General features: G+C 44.1%; 1 protein-coding gene across 2 annotated transcripts; it reads left to right on the forward strand.

Moving 5' to 3' along the window:
- Positions 1-7626: 7626 nt before the first annotated feature.
- On the forward strand, positions 7627-25224 carry CXCL12 (C-X-C motif chemokine ligand 12). 2 transcript variants are annotated; one of them, XM_064144754.1, is made up of 5 exons: positions 7627-8117; positions 12389-12506; positions 15645-15731; positions 19337-19434; positions 21248-25224. In XM_064144754.1, exons 1-5 carry the CDS (start codon positions 8057-8059, stop codon positions 21277-21279), a joined length of 396 nt encoding a protein of 131 aa, XP_064000824.1. In that variant the 5' UTR covers positions 7627-8056; the 3' UTR covers positions 21280-25224. The 2 variants fall into 2 exon arrangements, with proteins under 2 accessions (XP_064000824.1, XP_064000825.1); XM_064144755.1 differs by lacking the exon at positions 19337-19434 and having other exon boundaries at positions 7653-8117.
- Positions 25225-25920: the final 696 nt, after the last annotated feature.

Raw genomic sequence — 25920 nt, forward strand, 5'->3', positions numbered from 1 at the left:
GAACATGCTGTCAGAGCTTTGTGTACACTTTAAATTAGCACACACTGAAAAAGCTGTAAGTCAACTGTGCTACAGATGTTAGGGAATTGATTGTATGCATGTGTGAAGGAGGTTACTAAGCCAAATTTAAACACCTACTTTATTCCCTTGTGGGACACTGATGTTCTTAAAGCTTAACTTAATGTTATGTATAACAGAACGACTCTCACATATCTCAGAAGAGAGAAGGTGCAGGAGTTTACATATACACAAGTATTATGAGCTATATCTCTTTCCTGAAAATGTAGCAAATAACTGTAAATGAGGAGGAAGGCAAAACTGTCTGATAAATTTTCTTCTAAATTGCCTTGTTGTTTAAATCCCTGTGGTTTTTACTGAATGAAGCAAGGAATGAAGCAAGGTTCTTGAGGAAGCAGTTCCTGAAGATGTAGTCACAAATACAATAACTTTTCTGAATGACTCCTAAAATTGAGATTACAAGATCTTCTCGCAAGCTTTTGTCAAATATTTACTATTTGCACAACTCTGTTCCAGTCTCATTGATTAAAATCATGGCTGAACTTGACATGAAATTCAGTCTGGATGCATCCCTTACCTGTGCACTCAGCCAGGTTGAAAATAGCATGCCAAACGGCCTTTGGTCAGCTAACAAAGCCACGAATGCTGAAAAACACAAGCTCGCCTGCACATCAGTAAATATCAGTCTCTATTTGTGAACTGAGATACAAGGGCAACATGTCTGGTGCTCACGATCTAGGACAGTGAAATAGCATGCTGCATGAGTCAAACAGGAAACAGAAACAATCTCCAGAGAGTACGGCAAGGCAGTAAATGAATATAAGTAGAATTTTTACACTCCAGAAGGGAGGAATTAAAAATAAAGACATAGGAAAAGAAGATTTCTGATGGTAAGGTATATATTAGACTATAGAAAGGCCTCTTGAGGGAGTAAATCGAAGCAGGATCTCTACAATCTTTTAAGCAGAGATTGAACACAATGGCAATAAATCTTTGATCAGAAAACAGCCCTGCACTGTGAGACAAAAAGAATAGACAGCTTTACTGTACCTCTCTAGGTCTTGTAAATGAGTGATTGAAGCTTGATATGCGTGGTTTAAGTTTTATACACATCTTGGGATCCACTAGATTGAAAGATACTGTGGGAATACCAATTGGTCTCAGGTCTCATTCTACCTGTGTTTCAGTATATCTGGTGATAATCTCCTGAAACATACACTCACATCCAAATTCTGAAGCAGAAATTACTAAGCATAGCTACAGCCACCAGACCAGAGCTACTCAAAAGAGCAGAAATGAGGAGCTGATATTTCTGCTAACATACAGGCAGAGTGGCACGTCACAGGTATGTACTTCAGGGACTCTTTTATGGCTAAGTATTTCCCTGTAAGTAAGCAAAGTTCTGGGAGATGGTTTTGGAAACCTTGTTTTGCACAATCAACTGGCTATAAGACCCAGTATGGTTCTAAGTAAAACACAACTTCATCAAGTTGGCAAATGATAGGATTTGGCATGTCCCAGAGTCCCATAAAACACATGTCCTTGTGACATGTGTGAGTGACATGTATGTTAATGATGTTAATGAATGCTTATTGCAAACTAAACATTTTTACCATCTGGCAACATTAGATGATGAATGTCAGAACAGTTCCAGAAAACAAAAAGTTTCCACCACCATAAACAAGATGTTTGCTGGATGTCACTTCAATGTGAGAGTAATACAGCTGCCTGTAGCCCAAAGAATGAATCTGTAAATACAAACTAGATTTAGTTTACATTATCTGCCTCAGCAGCCCTCTGTGTACTCAGTGTATATGCTGTCCAGGCACTAATGCCCAGCTCTGGTCACAAAGCATGCTCTCCTTTCCCTTTCACCTGATGCCTTTTTCTTATCTATTACTTTGGACTTTTATGTGGACTTAACGGTGTGGTTACGCTTTCCTAACATGGGCTTTGTTTGTTTGTTTTGGTTTTGTTTTGGTTTGGGTTTTTTCCAAAACAACACTAAAATAAAGGACTTCTTAAATTACAGAAACACTTTGAAGTAAATAAATCAAATTTTCAGGCACTTTCCTCAGTGGTCACGGAAAGAGAAGATAAAACATAACACAACACAAACAAAGCACAAAATAAAACAAAACCCTCAGGACTTTTCAAAGGCAAAAGCAAAATACAAAGAGAGAGTGAGGGGAGGTTTGTGCTGGTTTGACTTCCATCCCGTGGCCAGCATACGGTCACTAGAGGGCACCCTAATACACCGAACCTGCTGCAGCGCTCGGCGTCGCCGTGAGCTCAGGGAGCTGCGCAGTGGTACCCCGGGCAGCTGCGGGGCTATTGGCCTGGCTCTTGCGACTCTTGAGGTTGCACCTACGCTAAGGTTTTACATGGGATCTAGGATATGGTTTTGCAGTGGGCTTCTTGAACCGATATGCCTGTTTACTCTGCAGTGCAGAGCTTCCTCTGCGAATGTGGATTAGACCCCTCTGGAATGAAACAGTCATAAAACGAACCCCAGAAGGGCATGTTCTCCAGTTGCTAAATAGCAATTCAGTCCCTAGGAAAAGACTACAGCTAAACTAAAGAAAAACTCTTGAGATCAGATCACTTTGCTCTATAAATGTGTTCTTATTGTACCATAGAAGTCGCCAATACAAGCAAAACAATGAGGCCCCTAGAATTTGCTGAAGAAGGAAGACAGATGGAAAATATGCTTCAGAGTCTGAAAACCCCAAAGTGTACAAGTATTTGGGTGATGGTGTTTCAGTGTCCAAAGAAAGCCTGAAAGAAATGAGGTGGGTGCTGTGAGCACCTCTGACCGTTGTAACCTAGCCATTAGGCAAGATCTTTTCCCTGCAGACACGGGTTTGTTATCTGCTGATGCTCTGATCTTCTGTGCATCAGTTTCTCATGGAGAAAATACAAAGGCAGTGCTGAGACTGACCCTGGCCAGGCCTCTCAGGTGCCTCCTTTTGCTGGGAATAGTGAACCTTTATTGCTGAGGTTTAAGTTTCTCAAAGTGGCCTGCAAGTCAATGAACCTGAACACTTCAAGCGAAACCCAAGCAAAGACACACAGTTTTAAACACTCTTGGAATAGAATCTCCTCCACAGCATCAGCTTGATGCTCAAAGGGAGAGGCAGAACACGTCAAACTTGGCTCTGCTTTACCCCAAGCTTTCGGGAAACAGAAGAACAGAGCCAAGAGCTATGTTCATAACAAAACTTAAACCCAATCAGAATTTATCATGTTTTGAGTTTCTTCATGAAAGGTTAGACCAACTTAGGATGTGCTCCACTGGGATAAGAGAAGAGATGAATTTGACCCTTAAGGGCCAATTTCACATCCATTGAAATCACATGCAAAAATCCCAGGGAAGAAGTTTAAACTTTGAAACACTGCTAGAAAAGCAGCTACTACAGTTCTCTGTCACTCTAGTTAACCATCTATAAACAGTTACTCGACCTCTATTTGATCTCTCTCTCTGCCCTCCAAGGAATCTTTGGAGGCCAACACACATTATGGATATCTCTGTGTGCATGAACATGAGGCTATTTTACTACAATGAGGACAGACCTCTTGCAATTCTGTCTGAAAGCTGGTTGTTTGGGGAAATTATTTTCTTCCCTTCTGCAGAGCAGACAAAATCCAACGCGTCACTTCTCTTTGTTTATGCTGCTTTGTTGCAAATGCTTAATACTAAAAGTCCTGTTCATTGCAAGTGTAGAGGACAAGCTTGGTACTCTTGCATGGCAATAAGGAAGGAAAGTAGCCTTAATGCTTGAAACAGGAAGGTCAAAGACAGGAGCCAAGAAAGATCTTCACACCACTCTAGGGCTGGCCTCTTCTAGATGCTGCTTGGATGCACAACAAGACTGCAAAGCCTTTAAGATGATTGACAGTACTGGGGAGGGGGGGAAGAAAAAAGTAGGAATGTCATAAGAATAAAACTACTATTAAAAAAATCTTAAGCAAAATAGGGGCATATAATTAGTCACTAAATAAAATCTAACCAAATTTATATGCATGTATATATTTTTTCAAGTGTGATAAATGAAAGAATTTCAGAGTTAAGTTATAAAATAACATAAAAATACTGGAACTCTCAAAATCTGCATGTGCTTGTAGCTCAGCACCCTAAGGATACCATGCAATAGTTAATGTTTTGAATAGTTTAGCTTCTAGTTAATGTTTTGAATAGTTTAGCTTCTTTCATTTCCTTCTTATCACAGCATCCCGACATGTGAAAATAAGCAAGTTTAAGCATACTTTTTAGACCATATCTTGAAAAAAAACCACAACAAAACAAAACAAAAAACCCAACCCAAACCAAAACAACATAAACCACCAGCTTAATTTAGAGACAGAGATACAAAACTTCTGTAGCCATTATTATGTGGGCTAGTGGATGATATTACAAGGCACATATAAGGTTGATTTGGTATTTTAATAGTGCAGTCCCACAGACTAATACATACAGATTTCAGAATGTAATCATCCTTAACTTTAGATTCCTGAATTTCCTGGCATTAACATGCTTGGTTTGTAATGTATTTTACTTAAAACTGCTGAGATGTACTGTGACTCTCAGCTCCACTGAAAACATAGATTCTGCATCAACACTGTGGCTGCCCAAAAATTGATGTGCTTAGTTACATATAATAAATCCAGGAAATATTAAGGAAGATCACAGCCAAATAGTATTAGTGAGAACAAGATGAGAACAGGAGCATTATTTTCCCAACCTGAGGACATTTAGTTTAATTCTTAACTCACACACACACACAAAATCTTAATAATAATTAATTGTGTTGTATTGGCCAGAAAAGACTTTCTTTAGACACAATCTGTAGAGATTTAAAGCAACTTCAGATAATAATAATAACAATGATTTCATTGCTGGGTTATGCCAGTCTAAAATTCTAAGCAACTGAAAAGTTGCCATCTCCTTGTTTTAGAGGAAATGTAATTTGATACAAACACTAAAATTGTGGAATATCGTATTATTAAAAAAGGCTGTCTCAAGCTGTGTTGAAATCAAGAGTAGGTCTATTTAAGGTTTCAGAATTCATCCTTTCTTTGTTAGGATTCAGATAAAATATTAAATTTACTGTCTGCAGATGTTTTGAGGGAGGTGGGATTCAGACAACCAGCTCACGGAGGGATGCAAATTGGATCTTTTGAGTATTCAGTCACTGGTCAATTCTACAGGAGCTAATGTTACATCGAAAACAACTTTTTTTTTTAAGGACTGTAACACTCGCCAAGTCACTTGACTTCTCTTTAAAAAGTACAATCCATTCAGATTTCCCTAAGTTCACAATTCTTGATTCAGAGAGGGCAAACCATAAGACACTCCTTGGTTTTGTTTTGTTTCCTTTTGTTTCCCCCTCTGTTTTGTTTTGGTCTGTTGTTTTGTTACTGTTTAAGTCTCAAACTCAAAACTGTTGCAGGCAGAAACTTGGTTTTGACAGAACATTAATCGCAGTTCATAGAAATTGCTCGGTGCTCAGATGAGCTTGCTTATCTTACGGAGGTCTCTCCTTCATCCCAGTAGAAGGAATATACCGTCGAAGCGGTGAAGGCAACCCTACGGTATTGGGCTCCGTGTTTATAATGTCTTTTGTCCCTCTATCACGCCACAGCCCCCTTTCAGCGCTTGAATTTGCTCTGACCCAAAAAAACCCTTCCGCTTGCTGTTACCCATCAAATTAAAACTGCCCTGGAGAAATACCGCGACGCTTGCTTAAGTTTCTGACGGCTGCATAGCAGAGCACCGGCGGGTACGTGTATGTGTGTGCGCGCCTGGGGCGGACGGGACTCGCCTCCCGTGGGGAGCTCCCCGGGGACTTTACCCAGCACCGGGAGCTGGCGGCGGCTGCGTCCCGCCGCCAGCGGGTGCCGGAACTCACACACACTCCCCACCCGACAAGAAACCCTCTCTCGGGCTAGCCCCGCTGGAGGGAGGCAGATCCGCACCCTCTCGCCTCTGCCGAGGCACTGCGCAACCTGCCCCGCGCTCGCCGCTGGGGCAGGCAGGGAGAGGATGAAGGGGTGCTGCCCGCTGAGGAGTCCTGGATACTCGTGCTCCCTTCTGCCATAAGACTTGGTCTCCCACACAGAGGAGGCTGTAGCAGAGGGGAAGGGCAGCTCAAGCGCATGGGATGCTGAGGCAGCCTCCCGCCATGAAGATGAGGAGGGCATGAACCCTATCTGAAGCTCGTTGTACTCAGTTACCCAAAGGTGTAAGGAAAGCTCTTGCATTTGCGTCCTTTGTCGCTGAAGCTCTGTCCAGACATTACCTAAGATCCATTCATTTTCCCCTTTAGTTACAACACACGTGTAATGTGTGAGGGTGCCGAGGGGGAGGCTGCCACTCAGATTTAAATCTGATCTCATTACACATCCACTCGGTCTCTCTGATTAGGTCCCTGGAATGATTTTCTCTGGGCCTGTAGTAATAGCAAAGACTGTTGCTCTTCTCTGTGGATGTATGTTCCTCTGTGCCAGCTGCAGCACTTCATGGGACACTGACACTTCTAGCAGTGTTTGCAGTAGGATTACAATTACTTCTTCAAACCTTGCAGGTAAGCAGGGACAAAGAAATACAAATAACTGGATTTGCAGGAGCTGAATGTAAGACTCAGCCTTTCTGATGTGTCAAGGAGCCAGACAATTCATGGCAGTCAGTGCAAGCATTTCCCTCAGTGTTAGAATCGTCTAATTGAAACAGCCACACGTTAGCAAAGGTACAGGATTTGCCCCCTCTTTCCAACACCAAGAGCTATGGCTTGGGAGAGTTTGAAGCTGTCCAGGGTAAAAGCCAATTGTGCTGTCTTTGGTAGGCATCATGGACCTGTCCTTTAAACACCTCCAGACCAGGATTAGCTTTACCCACTCACCCCCCTTTGCCTCAGTCTTACCGAGGGAGCCTGTTTTAAATGAAGCTAAGGGGTCCAAATTCAATCAAAGCCTCGATATTTATTTAAAGTATTGAATGTCAACAAACAGGGCCTCACGGGCTTGGACTGCAGACAACAAGGACATGCTGAAATCAATTACACTTGACAATGCTGTAATAGCTCAGGGTAAGTGGTACCGCTTAGACCTCCCGGCTCTGCAGTGCTATCGGGGCTTTCAGCCGAGGTGCCAAGGAGCCCAGCGGCATTTGCAATACAAAGGAGGACAAATGTGGCAGCAAATGTACAACTGAGTTCAGCTAATATAGGAAAAGATGATGTTGCCAGCAAGTAAGTAGAGGCAAAAAAGAGCCTTAAATCCCCTCTCTCTCCGTTTTTCCTCTCACTCCACATACAAAAAAAAAAACAAAAAAAAAACCCCACCAAAAAACCAAAACCAACCCACACGAACAAACCCCCCAAACTTCTGGGGAGATGCTTTGTATAAGACGCTGGATCTGTGCTCGGGGCACCGGTCTAAATTTAGATTCGCACCCACAGGAGTGAGGGAGATTTTGCTTCCCTTCTTGATGTGAGTGGTGAACCCTTACAGGATGCTTACCCACAGCTGTGCCAGCCCTCAGCAGCCCCTGGTTCAAAAGAAGTGAGGCCAAGGTGCGCATAAGGGACCAAAACTGGTGTAGTCTGGTGAGGAAACATTCTCTCCCCCGTCTCGGGCGGGATGCAGTGGCCGACAGATCGGCTCCCCACCGCAGCTCCAGCCGCCGTGCGTCCGGGACCCCCGGGGGGGAGCGCACCGCCGCTGCCGTCCCATGGGAGGCTCGGGTCGCAGGGCTGCTGGGGCAAGCGCTCTGCCTGGGGCAAGACTGCCGGGCTGACGGAGCTAAGAGAGAAGCCCTCGCTCTTTTGGTTCCTTTCCAAGCATTTTTAAGAGAGGAAGGATGTAATAACATGCCACGGGCAATAAATCATAGCCTAGCTACTCCCCCTGGCTCCCCTCCCCCAGCCCGGCGGTCCCGGCCCCTCTATAGAGGGAGGGGAGGAGGGGACTCCCGCAGAGCGCCGCAGCCACCGGGACGAGCAGTCCTTCGCCTGCCCCGCGCCCCGCCAGCCGCCCCAGCATGGACCTCCGAGCCCTGGCTCTGCTTGCTTTCGCCCTGGCGATCATCTCCCTCTCGGAGGGTAAGTAAGCAAGCTGCCGAGGCCTGCTTCTCTCCGCTTGCTTCGCTCCTGGCTGCGGGCGCTGGGGAGCCCGTCTGGGAGCCGCGGTTCCGCGGAACTCCTCACTCTTCACCACTCTCCCCGCAGCTCACCCGCTCTCCCGGCCCTGGCTCCTGCCGCTACTCAGGTGTGCGCGTCTGGTGAGCTCCAAGCCATAGCGGGTGTGCGCGGGGAGCAGGCAGGCTCTCCTCTCCCTTGCTCGCTCGCTTTCTTAAGAAGAACGCTGGTCAAAGCAATCCTCGTTGCCAAATTTACCGATTGAAATCGGCTGTGGTGAAAACTTGCATCAGCACTCGGTCTGTAGGGAGGTGATTGGGTTGCAAAATACGCGTATCGATTTCCCGAAAAACAAAACAAAACAAAAATCAACCGAAAACGCGAACTAAAAGTTACAAGCGAAGAGGGACAGGCGGTTGCTCCGTTTCTTTTCGGATTCTCTGCCGTGATCTATCTTCCCTCGATTAGAGCAGAGCTGAACCAAAGTGGTCACTCGGCTGGAGTTCACCGCACTACCGGAGAGGGTGCACGGAGGGGTTTCGGGGGTTGAGCGGAGAGCTTAGCTGACGAGAGTTCTGGAGGGACGCGGGCTGGCAGCCTGCGAGGGTTGCTGCGGCAGCATTTGTAGCGAAGGCAGCAACATCGCGGCTGTCCTTCCCGCACCGCGCTGCCCGCTGCTCGTCCCCAGAGTCAGGCCGCGGCGGCAGCCGGCCGATTGCTCGACAGCTGCTGGCCGTGGGAGCTGCCGAGTGCGGGCAGACCCGGAGACCGCGGGCTAATGGCCGCACCATCCGCCCCGCGTCAGTGGACAGTGGGGAGCCCAAGTCCACGGGGCTCCACGGCAGAGGAGATAGCGTGGGGCGGCAGCACTCCCCACGGGTGGCCGGTCGAGGGTCCTGCCTGGAGCTTGTGGGCATCTCCCGGCTTCTCCCTGCGGCTAGGCTTTCGCCTGGCGGAGACTTGACACCTTTTGTCCCCCCATCGAAAGCTTGCTGGCTCAGTAACGAACACCCTTTCAAACCGCCGCTCCCGTCCTATTCTCCTGTTTCGGTTGTTCCCCACCCAAGGTGTTCTCTGGTGCCACCTTTGTTTAGCGTGAGGGAGTTAATTGCTCCTAATAACTTTGCTGATGCTTTTCTACAACATTGTCCCAGCAGCAGTTTCGTCCCGATGAAACGTACAAAAAAGCCATCCTGAAGCAAGCACTGTCCCAGAGAAACCCCCAAGAGGAAGGCTGGGCCGGTGGGCTCTGCCCCAGCAGCTTACCCGCCAAGCAGGGGCTGCAGGCTGGGAAATGAGCACCGCATATAAGTCAGGACAAAGCTGAAGGGCCGCAGGCGGCAGGGACAGCCCCAATCCCTCGCCCCCCACCGCTACGAGCATGTTTGGGGCTCGCTCTCTCTGCTTGTCTCCCCTCTGGCGGCTCTTGGCATGCAGCTAGGAGGCTGGTAGAGCTGCCTGGCTCAACCTCGGTTTGTTCCCTGCATGACAGCTCTCCTTAGCTGGCAGCAAATGACACCAAGTACCTTTATGGCGGGGCAAGCATGCCTGGGAGCTGGCTACCTGACTAGGGAAATTGCTGAAGAAAAACTAACGTAAGGGAGAGACTCCTCCTGCTTGCAATGAGAAGAATTAAGTGTTTTTGCCTGTGTCTTAGTCTCACGTAGTGAGCTCAGTCTTGATCTAGATGAGCATTTAGAGTGTCCTGGAGGCCAGGTGAGCTTTAAATTATCCCTAGCCAATGTGGTAAGGCTGATCTGTCTGTCACAGCCTCACTTCCCAGGGAAGTGGAGCTGTTCTAGTCCTAAAAGGCTTTGCAGCTCTCTCCTGATTCTGACAAATACACTCTTGGATGAACAGAAGTAAAATGAAGTTTTGATCAGTTGTTTTTTTCTGCTCATGCCCAGCCTGCCCACCTGGATATAGCTTTCCTTTCCATTCAAGTGCCTGTAAGTGATGCTTAGAGCTGACCCTGTTGGTGCCTGTGCTGCCGCTCTGTGGTGCTTGGTGCCTGTTGCTGGCCATCAGGCAAGTGGCACAGAAATGATGGATTGTTGTGCAGGGGAGGGAGTTGTCATTCCACCTCGCACTGAGGTGACAGAACCACACCAAATTCTGGTGATCCCTCGCTTCCTTGCTGTGCTTAATGTCCTTTCTTGACCAGGAAACAACTCTGGAACTTATAGATGTGTTAATCATGGTTAAACTTTCTCTGTACCTGATTTCAAATGCTATGGAATTGAAGTTCCTATCCTAGTGTCAGAGAGGATAGGACTACATTCTTAAACCATAGATCTGAAAGGTTCATCTTCTGCATGTTGTTTAGGGTAAAACTTGCTTAAATTTCCTTGGTACAAGTTTGCAGAGACACTTCCACTGCAGCTGTTATGGGTGGTTTTGTATGACTGTAATTAATTTCAGTCTCCCTTTCAGGTACAAACTCAGAGATATGTAGATAATTAGGCACCGATTTGCAGTGAGAAATCCTAGTGTCTTTCTCACTTCTTTCCACAAAAATACTAGTCAATGTAGCGCATGTTTGCAAGAGCCACCCTGCAGCCTCTCTCCTTGCAGATATGAGCTTGTCCTCCCACTTAATAACTCACAGATGATATAAGTGTTTGGACTGACATAAAACTGTCAGAAAAAGTCTTCCAAATTTGTTAACTTACAGTCTTGATCATCCTGGTTTGAATCTGGAGGAATTGTGCTCTCACTAATGAATTCCTCTCTCTTTGCCCATCTCCATGTGGAATCTGATTCTGGCTCATCACTTAGTTGAGACACTTGGGGAAAAAAAAAACCCTGTTCCTGCCTCCTGAGGACAGGATAGATTTACTGTGTTATCCATGGTTATACATGCTAGAGACAGTCTTCGGTAAATGTGCAATATATGCAGATCAGCAGCACTTTGCAAAGCTGTCTCTTTTCTCACCTTCCTAGACAGCAGTTTAGAATTCCAAGCCTTTTCCTGCTCTTTAGTTCTCCATCTGCCTCTAAGGCAACTGGGCTTAGGTGCTGCTAGTGCTCCCGTGTGATAAATGAACAGGGTGGCAAATTGTCATGTAGGATCTTAAGCCCTGTTAGATACAAATCTGATCCTCTACAGCATGAGCCTAATCTTATCGGTTAGGTGTATGAATCTAATTCCTCCCAGAGGCTGGAAACTGCTCCGCTGGGAAATTTTTTAAACCTTAAGCAGCTCCTTCTTGGCTTCCATGCAAGGCTTTAGTGTTTGTATTTTAGTGTGCATGGAGCTTTGAAGCTTACACACAGAATGAGGAACTTACTTCTGTGCACTTAGTTGCCAGTACTTAAGTCCTGCCATGGAGAAATCAGGTAGCAGGACTGCATCAGAGTCTGGCAATTGCCTGTCTGCATTTCTTAGTTGTGCATGCGTATACATGGATGATTTTAGCCCTGGGGGCTAAACTTAATTCTATCCCTAGTGACGCCGTGACAAAACTGGTGGTCCCTGGTTAGTATATGGAGAGTGCACTGCCTGATAACTGTCTCCTCAGTAGCCGTTAATTCGCCTGAGGCTAGGAGCTAAAAAGACTCCAAATCTCTCCTGCGAAACCGCTGTGGTCCCACATCTCGGGAGTCCACCTCCTTAAGCGAGTGTCTTGACTGGGAGCAAAGGCTGGCTGCAGTGGGGAAAGGTCAGCAGCTGGGCCCTGGGAAAGCCTGAAAAACTGAGAGCTTTTCTGTAGCCAGTAAGTCCCCCGTGAAAAAGCCTGCACCTGAGCCGAGTTGTTTTGATCTGAACTCTTTGGAATTCATCGCTTTCTTCTGACTACCTTCTACTTTAGCCTCGGGTCAAAATCATTTGACAAGAACAACACTGAGGACAAGTGCCCCTCTTTCGGCCTTTATTTTGTCTAATTACCAGGAGCATCCCTGCACAATGGAGCGGCTCCTTCTTCTAATCTCTTGTTCTTTACTTATCTCCATTTGCTCTCCTTCTTTTGTCTTCTAAAACCCCGCGCACGATTATTGAAAGGCTGAGTACCGCTGGGGTAAAAAGATTGTGATGTGAGCTGTGGGCAAATGCCCTCCCAAAGCTACAGCTTTTCTCCTGTTTTTTTTGTTTGGTTTGGGTTTTTTTGTTGTTTTGTTGTTGTTTTGTGTTTTTCACCTGCATGTTTGAAGGGATGTTGTCAGGTGTGCGTATCTGTTCGGCTGACCGAGAGCAAGAGGGAGTAACGTGTCCTTTCTCTCCCGGTGTCCCTCAGAGAAACCCGTCAGCCTGACTTACCGATGCCCCTGTCGATTCTACGAGAGCAACGTGGCAAGAGCCAACATCAAGCACCTCAAAATCCTCTCCACGCCCAACTGCTCACTTCAGATTGTGTAAGTTTTACTCTTCTCAGCTGGGTGCAAATCTCAGGTGTATAAAAGAAGAGCTGCACAGCTGGCTCCTGCTTTGGTGGCTGAACTTTGCTCTGTCTCATACCACGACTTCCAATTCGTCTCTTCACCCCGTGTGTCAGATACACATGGACCCTGCTTTACTCCATACAAAGGAGTTCAAGTGGATGTTTCCCAGCTGTGTTTTACCTCTGTGATCTCTTTGTGACTATGCAGTCCCATGTCCTGTTCCCCTATCGGTATGTGAACAGAAATGTCGGACAGCCTTGCTTGTTGTCTTGGATGTGGAGCTTCACAGCTTGGGGAAAATAGAATGATTTGAGTCTTCTAATGCTCCACTTCTCCATAAGAGAGCAACTAAACAAGCAAAAGGAATTCCTGGATTTCCTGCAGCCTTCACAGGAGGTACAGGCCCTAAACATGTGCTGGCACACATTTACCAGGCCATGACTGGTGCTGGTCAATCAGAGAAGACAGAAACGATGGGTACTTAATGGAAAATAACATCTTCACTTTTGGTGAAAAATAAAAAGACACCAATTAATTATTTTCAGGGAAAATGTGGTTGTAGATGTGTGTGTGTTTTGCAGGGTCAGGTTTTTTGGTTCATTTGTTCAGGGTTGAGCCTCTCCTTCCACTTCCCGAATTCAAAATCTTCAGAAGAAAAAAAAATAGCATTCATCTATTTTCATTCTGAAGGAGTCTTACTGCTGCTGACCTGAGTAAGAGGATCTCGATGAATAGACTGAGTTTCTCTGTAGCAGTCCCATCACTACTTCTGTCTTTCATCTATGTTGAGCTTTCCAGTTGCAACTCGAATGCTGTAGAAATCCATCTTTGTCATCTGAAATATTTCTGCACTCAGCTGATGTGGTTTCATGAGCTTTCTCAGGAATGTACAGATCTGTTGAAGGGAATACATCCATTCCTGAACCTTTTTTTCTTTCCTTTCTTTTTCTTTTTTTTTTTTTCCTTTTTAAACCACTCTGGATAGATCATCCACATTTTCTCATCTGTGCTTCTGCCTTAGGATTTGGTGGAGGACAGTAAGAAACATGTACGTCTCAGCTGAGAAATAATTTCCTTTCACAAAAATGGCAAAACCAGCTGTAACTAACTGATCTCTACCTATAAACAAATTTACAGGCAAGCATCCAAAATGCAGTAGTGTATGTATTGTGCTCTGGGACTGTCAATGGATATCATAATGGTTCCAGTGCCAAGGCTTTGTAAAGGATTGGATTTTTTTCTGGAGTAGTTTCAAGAAAATGACAGGCATTTGTAACAGGACAAAGTATATATTTATTTCTTAATTAATAATGTGATCTTAATTATTAGTTAGATAAGAGCATGAAATGCAGAAACAAAAGAAACTCATGTTCTTGCTCATTCCTGACCCAAGTATGTTTGTTTGCAATGGGATTCAGTGGCATACAGAACACACTGTCTTTTTGTTGTATTATAAAGTAAGGTACTTAAAAGATACCTCCAAATACTCCTGAAATATTATGAATTTGAACAAGGTCTTCCTTATCAAAATAGAAGCTGAAATGGAATCAAAACATAGCATATAAAATTCTCATCTTGATGATTTTAAGCACATTGAGTTTGGTGGGCATGCATTGTGCAGTGAAAGCAAAAGCATATTAAAAAGTTTCCAGGAACACAAAATGTCAGTGGAATCATACAGTTTTAAGGAAAGAGTTTATAATTTATCTTTTTTTTTCCACAAGTACATTCCCCTTTATTAATTAAGGGCACCTGTACCTGAACAGAAAGCTGAGGAGCAGGCTTTTGTTTTTGTTTCTATTGGAAGTCATCTCTCCAAATCCCAAAATCTCCTCTGTCAGTGTCTACTTCTACAAATCCCACTCTAAATTCTCTGCTTTTCAATGAGGGAAGCAGGCATTTTCAGCATGCAATTAATTGCATCCTAAAGTAGACGCCTAAACCAGTTCAGATTAACATGCCATCTAATTGCCCAGGTCTCTGATGTGACTGTACAAGGAGCAGGGGCTGATAGCTTATGTGTGGTTTTGGTTCTGTACCCATCTGAAGAGTTCCGGGCATTGCTAACATTAGCAAATCCATTCTCACTGTCTGTTGATATCACTTCACTGGAACCGTTCCAGTTTGGCCATGCTGTAAGGGAAATATGAATTAGGTCCATTCATCTCTTTGTTGGTGCAGGGCTTGCAAGACTGGATCTTCAATGTGTTTATATTCCATTGTGTTGTTGCATTAAGTTCAGACCAGGGAGCCTTTTTGACCTTTTATTTCTTACTGCAAAGCCTTATATTCTGAAGATTTAATTTTTATATGAGGAATATTTTGGCTTTCATCCAGCAAAATGCTTAAACAAGTACTGAACCTTACTCCTATGAGTAGAAGCATTTGCACTCCTTCTGTATGAAAAATGCAGATAGCCCAAATACCACACTTGGGGAATTCAAAGTAGCTAAACAGTCTAACGAGGAAAATGCAGCTTGGACATCCAGGAGAAGTCCCTCAGGAGGTTTCAACTTTTATTTCCAGTGCTGAGTGAACACAGGAGGGAAAACTTGCCTCTGGCTCTAGGATGCTTCCAGTCACCTCCCTGTTTGCAATCTGTTAGTTCAGTCTTGCATAAAACAAAAAGCTAACAAGTGACCAGACTCTTTCAGAATACCCAAGAAGCAGACTTTGGTGTCTGTCTTCAAAACATGTGAAATTTCAATTTTAGGTTGAATTTGAAGGCCATTTTTTAATAAATTCCTTGCAAAAATTACCTATACCACATCAGTTCTTCCAAATGAAATTTAATTGTCATCAGCACAGAATTTATATCAGCCCAGATATACATTGGGAAACAAAGTCCTTACCTGTCCCCACCCCCAGGTGCACACCTTCCTCCAGTACAGATTACAAGAATCATCCTCAGAGAAGACAGATGACACCAGTGCTTCAAACCCAGGCATGTTTATAATAGGTGCTTCAAGGATGACAAAGATAACCCATCCTCTTCATGGGCTAATTGAGAGCAGCAGGGACACACAAAAAAGTAGACTCCCAAGGTGGGTTGTGGGTGTGGGCTCAGGAATGTTGCATGGTAGACTCACTCTGACTTTTCTCTTTTGGCAGTGCAAGGCTCAAGAGCAACAGCAAGCAAGTGTGCATTGATCCCAAATTAAAGTGGATCCAGGAATATCTGGAGAAAGCTTTAAACAAGTAAGGCAAGAGACAAATGGACTTAACAGCTAACAACCTGAGTTATTAAAGGGTAGAACGTTAAGGGCTGGCTTTTACCATGTGGACAAGGTACTCGTGGAATCAGATAATGTTCTGAAGATGGGTTTGGAGTTGACCTAGTCTGTAATAAAACAACAGCTTCTATTATATCCTAAATGTTAAAATAAGAGTTTTGCCAGGCTTTGAGGCAAAATTTATCCTGATCAATCTGTTCTGGGGTCCCCAACTCATCTTTTTATAAAAGCCGTTCTCCCAAGGAAAATGCTTCCTCTATGCTCCCTCCTCCCCAAGTCAAACTACAATTACTTCAGAATCTATATTGTTCCAGTTTCTTTGAAGCCCATTCTCCATGTTATTACATCGAGGGTCTGTTTGCACAGGCAGCTGTGACCTAGGGGGTCTTGGCACTAAATTCTTTCTCTGCTGGCCAGTGAGGAGTGATATTGATATCAGCCAAGATGAGATGCGCTGCCATGAATCAGGCTCTCTGATAAGGCCAGGGGAAAACCCATCATACCTAGAAAATTCAGACTCTTTAAATCTATTTTTATTCCTCTTGAAAGTGAATGATTATGACTACTCTGAGGTGGACCCAGTATATCTCAGTTCGATTTTACTAAGCTAAATTTCTGCTGAGTTACAGTGGGGGTCCTCCAGCCTTTCTGGGATGGATGATAAGACAAATGATGGTACAAAGCATATTCTTGATAGTCCAGAGGCCTGGGCTGTGGTTGATCCAGCAGCAACATTGAGGCCAACAAGTCTACCTGTGCACTCAGTATCCCTCCCATCCTTGCCACTACATTCCCACTCAGTAACCACACTGTAACCATGCTGAACATAAAGGCAGGGCTGGAATCCAGTCATGTGGAAAAGCAATGCATTCTTGGAGAAACTTAGGGAAGTGCATAGCCCCAGGGCAGATGTGAGGCAGTACAGGTAGCTGAGTGTCCTCCACTGTTTACTTTAAAAAACATCTGCCAAACAAGAGCTAGAGTTCCCCTGTGTTTTTACAAGAAGGATGGGGAAAATGCTTCCAGAAGCAAAAAATTCTTCCATGTGGCCTTTTTTTGGGACCAAACTGGGGTCAAGAGACAGAAGAAAGTGAGAAGGAAGCCAGCTAATAAAATGACTGTGATTCCAGCCTTGACAGCTTTTCCCATCTCTCATCCAATGCTCAGTGCCTTCTTTGCTGCCAGCATTCACCCCTCTTGTCCTTTGGGCAAATTCTCTCTTGAGGTGATCCAGGCTAATGCTGCCAGGATGAGTTTTGATTCAGGCACAAACCAACCTAAGAGCAGAGTGTAGCCCATGTGTCCTAGGGGCTTGAGCTTTGTTTTCCAACCTGGGAAAATCCTCAAACCCCCCTGCCTAAGTTTCTGTGTGTTATCATCCTTTATGAAGCTCTTGGTGCTGTTCATAAGACCTGAAACTTAGGAGACACGTACAAAATTTGTAGAGTTGGGAAAATGTGATTATTTGCTCAGATCCTGCTTGCCTGACTTTGGGGAACAACTCAGCTGGAACATATTGTGCTTTCACTTTCACTAGTGGAGATCTTTGGCTAGCTTTACTGAAACTAGTGAGTCTATGCCTGATCTCCAGACAGATTTGTTTACCTAATGCTCATCCAGAAGAAATTCTACCAATATGGTGGAATTCTTAATGGTTTACATTGAATAATGGAAGATGATTTGGTCCCAGTAACATGACCTAAGATGACAGAAAGCATGGATCTCCATCACCTAATCCTGTAATCGTGGCACGGTTTTCGTTTTCCAACTAGTAATGCTAGCATCAGTGGCATTTTCATGCTCCACAGACAGTCAGGGCTCTGTCTGTAGCATTTTCACAAGGCATGTTTTTGATATATTTTAGTGCACAGCTTTGACTTCTTCAATGAAATGTACTTTGGAATATATTTATAGTACATCAAACAATTCATATATTTGAATTGGAGCCATATGAATGTTGGTAGTTTAAAACACCGATATCCCTCAAAGCTACTAACAGCTTGTAAAATAAATCTATATAGATCTATAAATGTTAATGTAGCTATCCATTTCAATCAGCCATATATTATATTTTTTCACTTGTACTGAAATTGTATGAAATGTGACATTACCCTCTATGCACTAGCAATAAAATGGCTAATTGTTTCATGTTATGAAAACCCAATTGTACATGGGAATTTATTTTTCTGGAATAAAATCAATACATTTTGTAGAAAGGACTCTTGTAATTGCTTAAGTAAAATCCAAACTGTCAAGACATCTTAATCTATGTCAGTGCTTCAGTACAGGAGTATCTTCTGTATTTTAATCTGCAGCTAAAGGCAAGAAAAAGTTCACAGAATACTGTAGTCCAATAGAGTTGACTGTGAAACCAGAGATGGATTTAACTGTGGAATTATTTTGCTTGCTAGTTCTGCTTTAGCCTTTATTATTGCTTTACGTTCATCACATCTCCATGTAATATACACATTTATGAAACATCAGTAAAATACATTCAGGCTGTCAGGAAGTCAAATTCCTTAACTGGCTTTAAAAATCATGGTGCAGCTGCTTTGACCAACATCATTCAATATTCATCCATTTTATAGACAAGAGGCAAATCAACCTTTCTTGAAAGAGCTAACAAATCATTTACCATTTCCAGGCAATCCCAGTCATCATTTTCAACACGCTGACTGCCTTTCCCTTCTTCCTTCACACAAGGGTATGCAAAATCAGGCCCTTGTGGTGTTAACAGAGCCCAAAATATATAGAGACCATGTTGTATGCCCTCTCATTAATATAGTCCCATCTCAGGCCTTCCCTCAGCCTGAGATGCTGGAGTCTGCTAAGCTTAGTGGCTACTGCTGGCATAGATTAGTGCTGATGGATCTGGAGAGGATAAAGTCAAATAAGATAAGTCTTTCCTCTGAGACCACTGAGAGAAAGGAAACTTCTAGTGGCTGGCTGTAGTGGGAGCCAAAACCTGCTGCTGCCTACCTACACAGTATTTGTAAGCCCCAGCCTGGCAGCTCTGAGGCTGAGAGTAACTTCTAACCTCATTTATAAGTAAGAGCTAAAGTGTAAGACATCCAAACTACCTGCTGGCATTCCACCAAGCATGTGCTGGTTCAGTGTCCCATGTGATGGGGACAACGTAGGCAACTATCTTTACAGGTTTGTTTTAAGTTTCCAAATACCCACAAATCCCACAGAGTAGCCACCAGCTCTTGTTGATGTTAGTGGGAATACTGGGTGGCATCCAGCCTCCCCTTTGCTTTCATTGTACCTCAGGGTGTACCGTGTAGATGATAAGGCTCCTGGCCGACAGATTCTGTCTGGCATATGGGAAGAAGTCGATGTTTTGGGGAAAAGAGTTGTTCTGGCCTTAGAATTTGCAAATGTCCTGTCGACAGGGCACTTTGATTTGCCTGGTGCTCCTCTGGGGCAGAGGGTATATGAAAGGGGATGTTATCGTCAGTTGCCATCAGCCTGCCAGCAAGATGTGAGGGGACCGTAGGATGGAAGTGAATAAGGCCTTTGTACACGGATAATTCATGGCAGTCTTTTTGTATTTTTCTCTTAATTTAGACCACGTCAGCGCACTCATAAAAAAAAGCAACAGAAGAAACGGGGCCCACTCTGCCCTTCCCGTGCAACACCACTAAAGTCTCCAGGGAGAAAGAATGGTAGGAAGCATTAGTTTCTGAGCTGGGATACCTGAGGTTCAAGTCCCTGCTCTTCCACTGACCATCCCTAAGTAACCTTGGGCAAATATGTTAGCCTGTCCAGACCTCCCTTTTCCCTCTGTATTTTCTGAGGTTTACATCTGTACCCTCCCTGCAAAGGAATACTGTATAGGTAAAACTCTTTACAGGGGAAAAGTTCAGCCACAACAGAGGTAGGAATTTTTATGCACATGGGAAAGTGAGCATCCAAAGAGACCACACTAACCCTGAAACAAAACCAAAGTCAAAAGCAGTGTAAATGTTTGAAAGCCTTATCAATTTTAGCTGGCTGTGTTGCTCCAATACCAAACTGAGTGAAACTATAGAGAGTAGCTTTCAATTTGTTACTGGTGTGTTTTAATAACAAGTGCAGCACTGGATGGTGTCAGCATGGTTTGGTGCCTTGGTGACTGGTTGACATCTCTCCTATAGGAGATGCTAGGCAAGTCCCAGAGATATGCCAATGCTCCATGATGTCCCAGCTGTTTCTTTCCCACAAGGATGGTGTATCTTGTCTTTTTGCACCAAAAGAAGTAGAATTAACAGATATCAGGAAAAAAAATATCTTTGAAGAGGACAATTTTGCTCATGGCTTAGTTATCCTCTTTGTGCCTGAATGAGTTTTTTAAGGTTACCTTCACTGAGAGTAGCCACAATTGTCTCTGGCTATGGTCACACAACCTTAGTTGTCCATAGGGCACTGAGAGCAGTGTTTGTGTTTGTGTTCTCATTTTGTAGGCTAAACAGGACAGCCTGGGATATCAGGGTTTTTTGCTACCTGATATTTACCTTCTAACACTTGTAACAGCCTTAGTGACCTCATCCAGACTGCAGCAGGCTGAGCAGGCTGGAGCAGGAGTAGAGGTCACTTCACACAAAACATGGAGGCCACCAGGCTCCTTGTTCTGAGTGAAACCTGCACATAATACACTTGCACTTTGCTGTGATGCCTAACCCACCACTCTGTCAGGGTACCATGCTCATACTGAGCATGGGAAACTTGATTTATCAGCCTCCTACCCTGAGCTCCCTACCTCTGCACTTCATGCCTCAGGCATTTATTGTGCAGCATGTGGCTGCTCACTCTCTGTCACCTCACCTCTCCTGGGCGGTCACCGTGACGTGCTACTCAGCTGCTAACAGCAGGTGAGGTCCCAGAGAAGGGAGACCATGGAGATGGTTCCTGGCTGGATAGCATACTCAGGAACCTCTGCTCTCAAGCCACTCCATGGTGGGAGCTGAACAGCAACGAGAGCAGAGCATGGACTGTCCTCTGTGCTCCTCCGTTCTCACAGTGGCCTGTGGAGCTGCAGTCCATGATCGCTAGCAGAGCTGTGGGGTAGGGGCAGGTAGAAGAGGCATTCCCAGTGCCATTTGCTCTACTACTGGGGCTGCTCACAAATGATTAATCCCTCCCTTCCCTGCTGGATATTCCACCAAGTCTCTTTGCCCACCAATAATTTTCTGCTCTGGCTTTCAAGCCCAGAATAAGCTTCTTAGCCAGCCTTCCTCCTATATTAGTGCTGAATATCTTACTAACTGATGAGCACAACCTGCTCAAAATAACTCCTATTGCTGGGTTTGCCCTGGTGGGTCCCAGTAGCTCCTTGTGGAGAACTTTTCCCAAAAATGTTTGACAAATGCTGGAGGGACTGCAAAAGAAATACCTTCGGGTTAGTCCAGACAGAGATTTGCTGTTTGACTAGGCCTGATATTAAAACTTCTGCAACTGAAATAAACCTTAATAGTGTTTCACTCTGTTCTTCATCAACAGGAGGTTCAAGATGTAAGAGGCAAGCATTGTAAGCCGTCTCCAAGATTTCTTACTGTAGGACCCAGAAAGCAGATAACCAGTATTAGGGAACGAACACATTTCACTGTTATCATGCAGCACAAAGCAACGCTTCATGCATTTCCAAAGGGTGTTCATGTTTGGGGTTTGGGTTTTTGGTTTGGTTTTTGGTGGGTTGGTGATTTTCTTTGCACAAATTGGCTTGCTTTCACAGTGCTAATTTTTACATAGTAAGATGTAACTATTCAAGAAAAATATGTTTCTATACAGGTTGGTTTATTACTTAGCACTGAGGGCAGATATGAGTTTAAACTAACCTCACTTTGTCATATAATATTTTGTTTTCTTTGCTATGTAGAAGTCCTGCATTATTTAACTTTATGTTGGTTCATGCAAGTCTCCTGGAGTTTTAAACCTAGAAGTACATGAACTGTACAGTGCAATGTTGTTGTAGTGGAGGAATTCCTTGCCTGCAGAAGTCTTTGAGACTAAGAACATAGGAAGGCTAAGAAGCATCAGATATTGACAAAAGTGGACAGCATTACAACGGGTGGCATTTATAGGTATTTTGGGTGAGAGTTTAAAGTGACAGCTACATGGCTAAAGCCCTTCTCTGAAGATCAGAAACCTTGGTGACACTTGCTTGTATTTGTTTGGTTCTATAGTAGTTGTGCTTGTTAGAAGCCACGACACTGATCTGATGTTACTTGGCGTTTCCTATGCTTCTGTGGTTTTGGTGACAAATTTTAGCACAAAAAGAAATGGGTTGTTGGAGGTCTAACCACACGATCATGCTGCAAGTTGCTTGGAGGTGCCATGCACCAGGTGTCTCTTCCCACCCATCTGCAGGAGTTGGCTTCAGCTCACCTGGCTAGCGTCACACTGAAGGAGGCAAGATGCATTCACAAGGCCCTTTGCAACCATGTTGTAGCCTCAGCTACTGAACAAACGCATGTTATCTGAGGGCAGTCACACCTTTGATTGCTCCAGAGACTTAGAAGAGGATGTCTGACCATATCTTTGGAGAAAAGAGATGCCTGGAGCAAGAGAGGGTCTATTCAGTTTGTGGAAGGAGTGGTGTTTCTTGAATGTGGGTATGAAGGCTGATGCTCAGTGTTTACCAGTGGTCATGGCCCTGTTTGCTGGTGAGCCTTTGACATTTTCATTGTAAAATACTCATGGGGACAGGTGCCACTTCTTGCACTGATCCTCTCTCTCAGCCAGAATTATCTTTCTCCCAATTCCTGTCTGTGCATGCAATATTTTTGCTATATCGTTTGTGGAAAGATATCTGCAGTATTGGGGTAATCCACTGAGATCCAGGGGGAAGCACAACTGTGCAGCACAATGCCCGTGTTTGTATGTGTCTATGAGTGTGTACTGTAAATGAAAAATTGTAGTGAGATTGTATTCTTGTTAGAGCAGGTTGCTTCAAAAGAAAATTTCCCACTTTCCTGCAGCCTGTGTTGGGAACATTGAGAGAGGTGTTTCATTAAGCACTCCTTTTTTGCAGCAGGCACCTTTAGTGCCAAAGAGGCACTTTGGCTAGCCAGGGACTACCTTGTTTTCATGTGGATTCAGGTAAAAAACCATTTTCTTCTCTGTGAAGTAGTTCTGTTATAGAGGGTGTTTTAGCTAGGACCACATCACCTCACTTCCTTTAAAGTAACTGCTGTGCCTAAAATATGTATGTGTGATTTTGACATTCCTTCTATTGTTACCATTACCAACCTGGTGCTTTATGTATATTGTGTCTCTGTTTTGAAAAGTTTGGTGCCACTGTAATTGATGAGAATTGGAGTGTTATCTTCATGTGAGTAGGATCAGATCCTCTGTTTTAAGGGTAAAGACAGAAAGAAATCAGGATTCCTTCTGTCTTTCCTGGACTGTACCTTATATATAGGGTCCATTTCCTGTTTCCACACAAGCACCTGCAATTGCTAGTGGTTTGCCAAGGACATGAGTGGAAAAGCCAGGAATTACTTTGGGGAAAGTGCTGAGGAATCTTGGTTCCAACAGACAAAGCTCATTCATCTCACACAGGCTTCCCATCAAAGCACAGCTGGAGGTCTGATCAATTCCCAGTGGAGTAAATGGAACATTAAATAATCCTTGGATTTTGATTCAATAGCATCCTTTGCTAATGAGGAGATTTAGTTTCTAGGGCAAATGCTGGCTTTCCAGAGAAAAGATGGAGGGAGTAAATGTGACTGTACAGCCTTGCAATAACCTGCTCCACTCCTTGCTACAGGCAGTGCATTTGGCATCAGCACCAGTAGGGAACAGTCTTTGGGCACTTGCTAATCTCCTGTTAGAGCTTGGGCAAGCAGACTGCTTTGTCAGAAGCATTGAGATGGGGCAGTGCTGGAGCACCGTGGTGAAACCCAGGGTGCCTGGCCTTGGGACTGTGTATCTGGGAAGTGGAGGTACTGCAGGAAATGGGGTCACCTGTCAGCTTTCACTTCTGAGGACAAACTAGGGAAGTGTTGCAGGAGAAGACTGTGTTGAAGGAAGGGCATTTACCCCTGGGAGAAATACAGGAGTAGCAGCAGGGAAGAAAGGGACTCGCCGCAAGGCTAGGGAATACTCACAGCTAGGTGATGGTTGGTTGGGTGCCTTATGAACTGTCTTCCTCTGGCATTTCTTGAGTCTCACACTGTGACCTGGACCCTGAAACTTGTGCTGGTGACAAGTCACTACTCATATAGCTGAGACCACTCATAGAGTGTGCAACTGCTCTTGTGGGCCAGCACCATGTCCTTCTCTTGCGAGGTTGAGCAAAGGGTGGCAGAGACCTGGCCAGGAGTAACTGGAGACTGAGGTGAGAACTCAGTAAAAGCTTTATCTTGCTTTAGACCAAAATTGAACTCTTGCTTTAGACCAAAATTCAACCTTGAGCTGGAAGCTTTGCTCTCTGCCTGACATTATTTACATGATGCATCAGGAAGAGTAGCCTTGCCCTTTGCACTACAGAAATCAATCACTCAGTCACCCAAGGCTCCCTGTGCTATCCTGTGCATCACACGCTGTTCAAGAGCACTTGATTTTTCTTTCTGCCTTTAACTGTTGACCAAAGACTGAATCAGGGAAAGGAAGCATGGAGAGTTAGGAGCGAGGTAGGAACTACATGTGGAGGGGAAAGAGGTAACTGAACTGGTGGTGGAAAAGCAGCTTCTGTAAATGAGAAATCATCCTGTGTGGTATTTTCAAAGTGCAGCTGTCAAATCCTAAGGTTGGATTATTATTATTATTTTTTTAAAGAATCAATGGTATTTATTGCTGTGCCAATTTGTTATTTATACTAGCTTTATACTTGTATGTATGAATATCTTATCTGAATTCTGTCTGAGGAAGGATGAAGGGTGACTTTCTGACGTGTTTTAACTAAGGTGTTTGATTATAGCTGTTCGTTTTGCAATGAAAGCTACATGCAAAGTTAAAAACACACATTCCATTGAAAATGCATCTCCTATAGAAGTTTTTATTGTTGTTTTCCCTTTGTTAGCATCTAGAGGGTCATTCTTTTCTCTGGCAATTTATTTTGAGTTTCACCATGTAAAATCTGATTTTCGTACTCTTTGCTAACATCCCACCAAGAAAAGCCTTGTCTGCAAACATAAAACTGATGGCCACAGAGAAGAAAACATCTTATCATGATGAATAGGCTGCATGAACCTCCCATCTTCCATTCCTTAAGAACTCAGTGTTGTCAGAATGTGGTAAAATACTGTACTTTATATTTTTATTCAACAAAAAGATATCTTCCCAAATAATGTGAAAAGGATTTTGCATTTGTATTCCTGTAAGGCAGCTTTTATGAAGGAGTTACATTATGCTTTTGAAACTACTCCTTTGATAGAATATTTTGAAAATGGACACTTTCATATTGTTGTAATTTCTCTCTTAAATACATATGCATTAAAACGTTTCTTAATAAAAAATGGCTATCTAAATTAAAATGTTGCTTTGCTTCTAATTTGTTTTCCTCACATACAAACAGCTAAGAGCTTCAAGTCAGAAAAAAAAGCATTCAGATGTAGTTTGTGTGTCCAGTTTCAAGGATGCTTTCATGGAGCACCATGGGCTCAGACTCTGCAGGGAACCTGAGTCAAAGTACTCTCAGTCTGGTACAGAGCAGCCACCTAGCAGATTGAAATATCCCATCTTAAAAAGGAAAGGCTCAACCATATCCTCCCTAAAGAGAAAACCAAACTTCCCCCCCCCAACTTCTAAGGAGATGAGGTTGACTTTAGTGGAATCAAAAATCTTGAGCTGTATTTGCTCCAGCAGTGGATACCATCATCATCTGTACTGTGGAAGGGACTGGTGTTTCTCTGAAGGGGATGAGGAAGTGCTGTCAACAACACTCTTCTTGGGGCTAGTTTTCTCAGGGCACAGCAGAGTCAGTCTTCAGTTTGAAGGTGGGAAATGGTTTTAGAGGCTTGAACAAATGTCCTGGTATTCTGGAGTTGTAAACCTAACTTGGATGCTGTTGTAGGGAATTTGCTCTTAGTTTCAAAACTCTGAGTTGAAAATGGGCTTTTGTCAATGCCTTTCCTGCTCCAGAGGGAAAGTGCTTCCTCAGGTCTCCCTGCTTCCTCCACAGCTGCCTTGCTCTAACATGCCAGTTCTGCTCCATTCATTCACTGCACAGC

Source organism: Pogoniulus pusillus, chromosome 6 (genome assembly GCF_015220805.1).
Source record: "Pogoniulus pusillus isolate bPogPus1 chromosome 6, bPogPus1.pri, whole genome shotgun sequence".
Lineage (NCBI taxonomy): Eukaryota > Metazoa > Chordata > Aves > Piciformes > Lybiidae > Pogoniulus > Pogoniulus pusillus.

What these genes read in the sequence shown, in the direction of transcription:
- CXCL12 (XM_064144754.1), top strand. Translation starts at nt 8,057, where the DNA reads ATGGACCTCCGAGCCCTGGCTCTGCTTGCTTTCGCCCTGGCGATCATC. An exon ending in GATCATCTCCCTCTCGGAGG is followed by an intron (nt 8,118 to 12,388) that starts GTAAGTAAGCAA and finishes GGTGTCCCTCAG; the next exon opens with AGAAACCCGTCAGCCTGACT. An exon ending in AACTGCTCACTTCAGATTGT is followed by an intron (nt 12,507 to 15,644) that starts GTAAGTTTTACT and finishes CTCTTTTGGCAG; the next exon opens with TGCAAGGCTCAAGAGCAACA.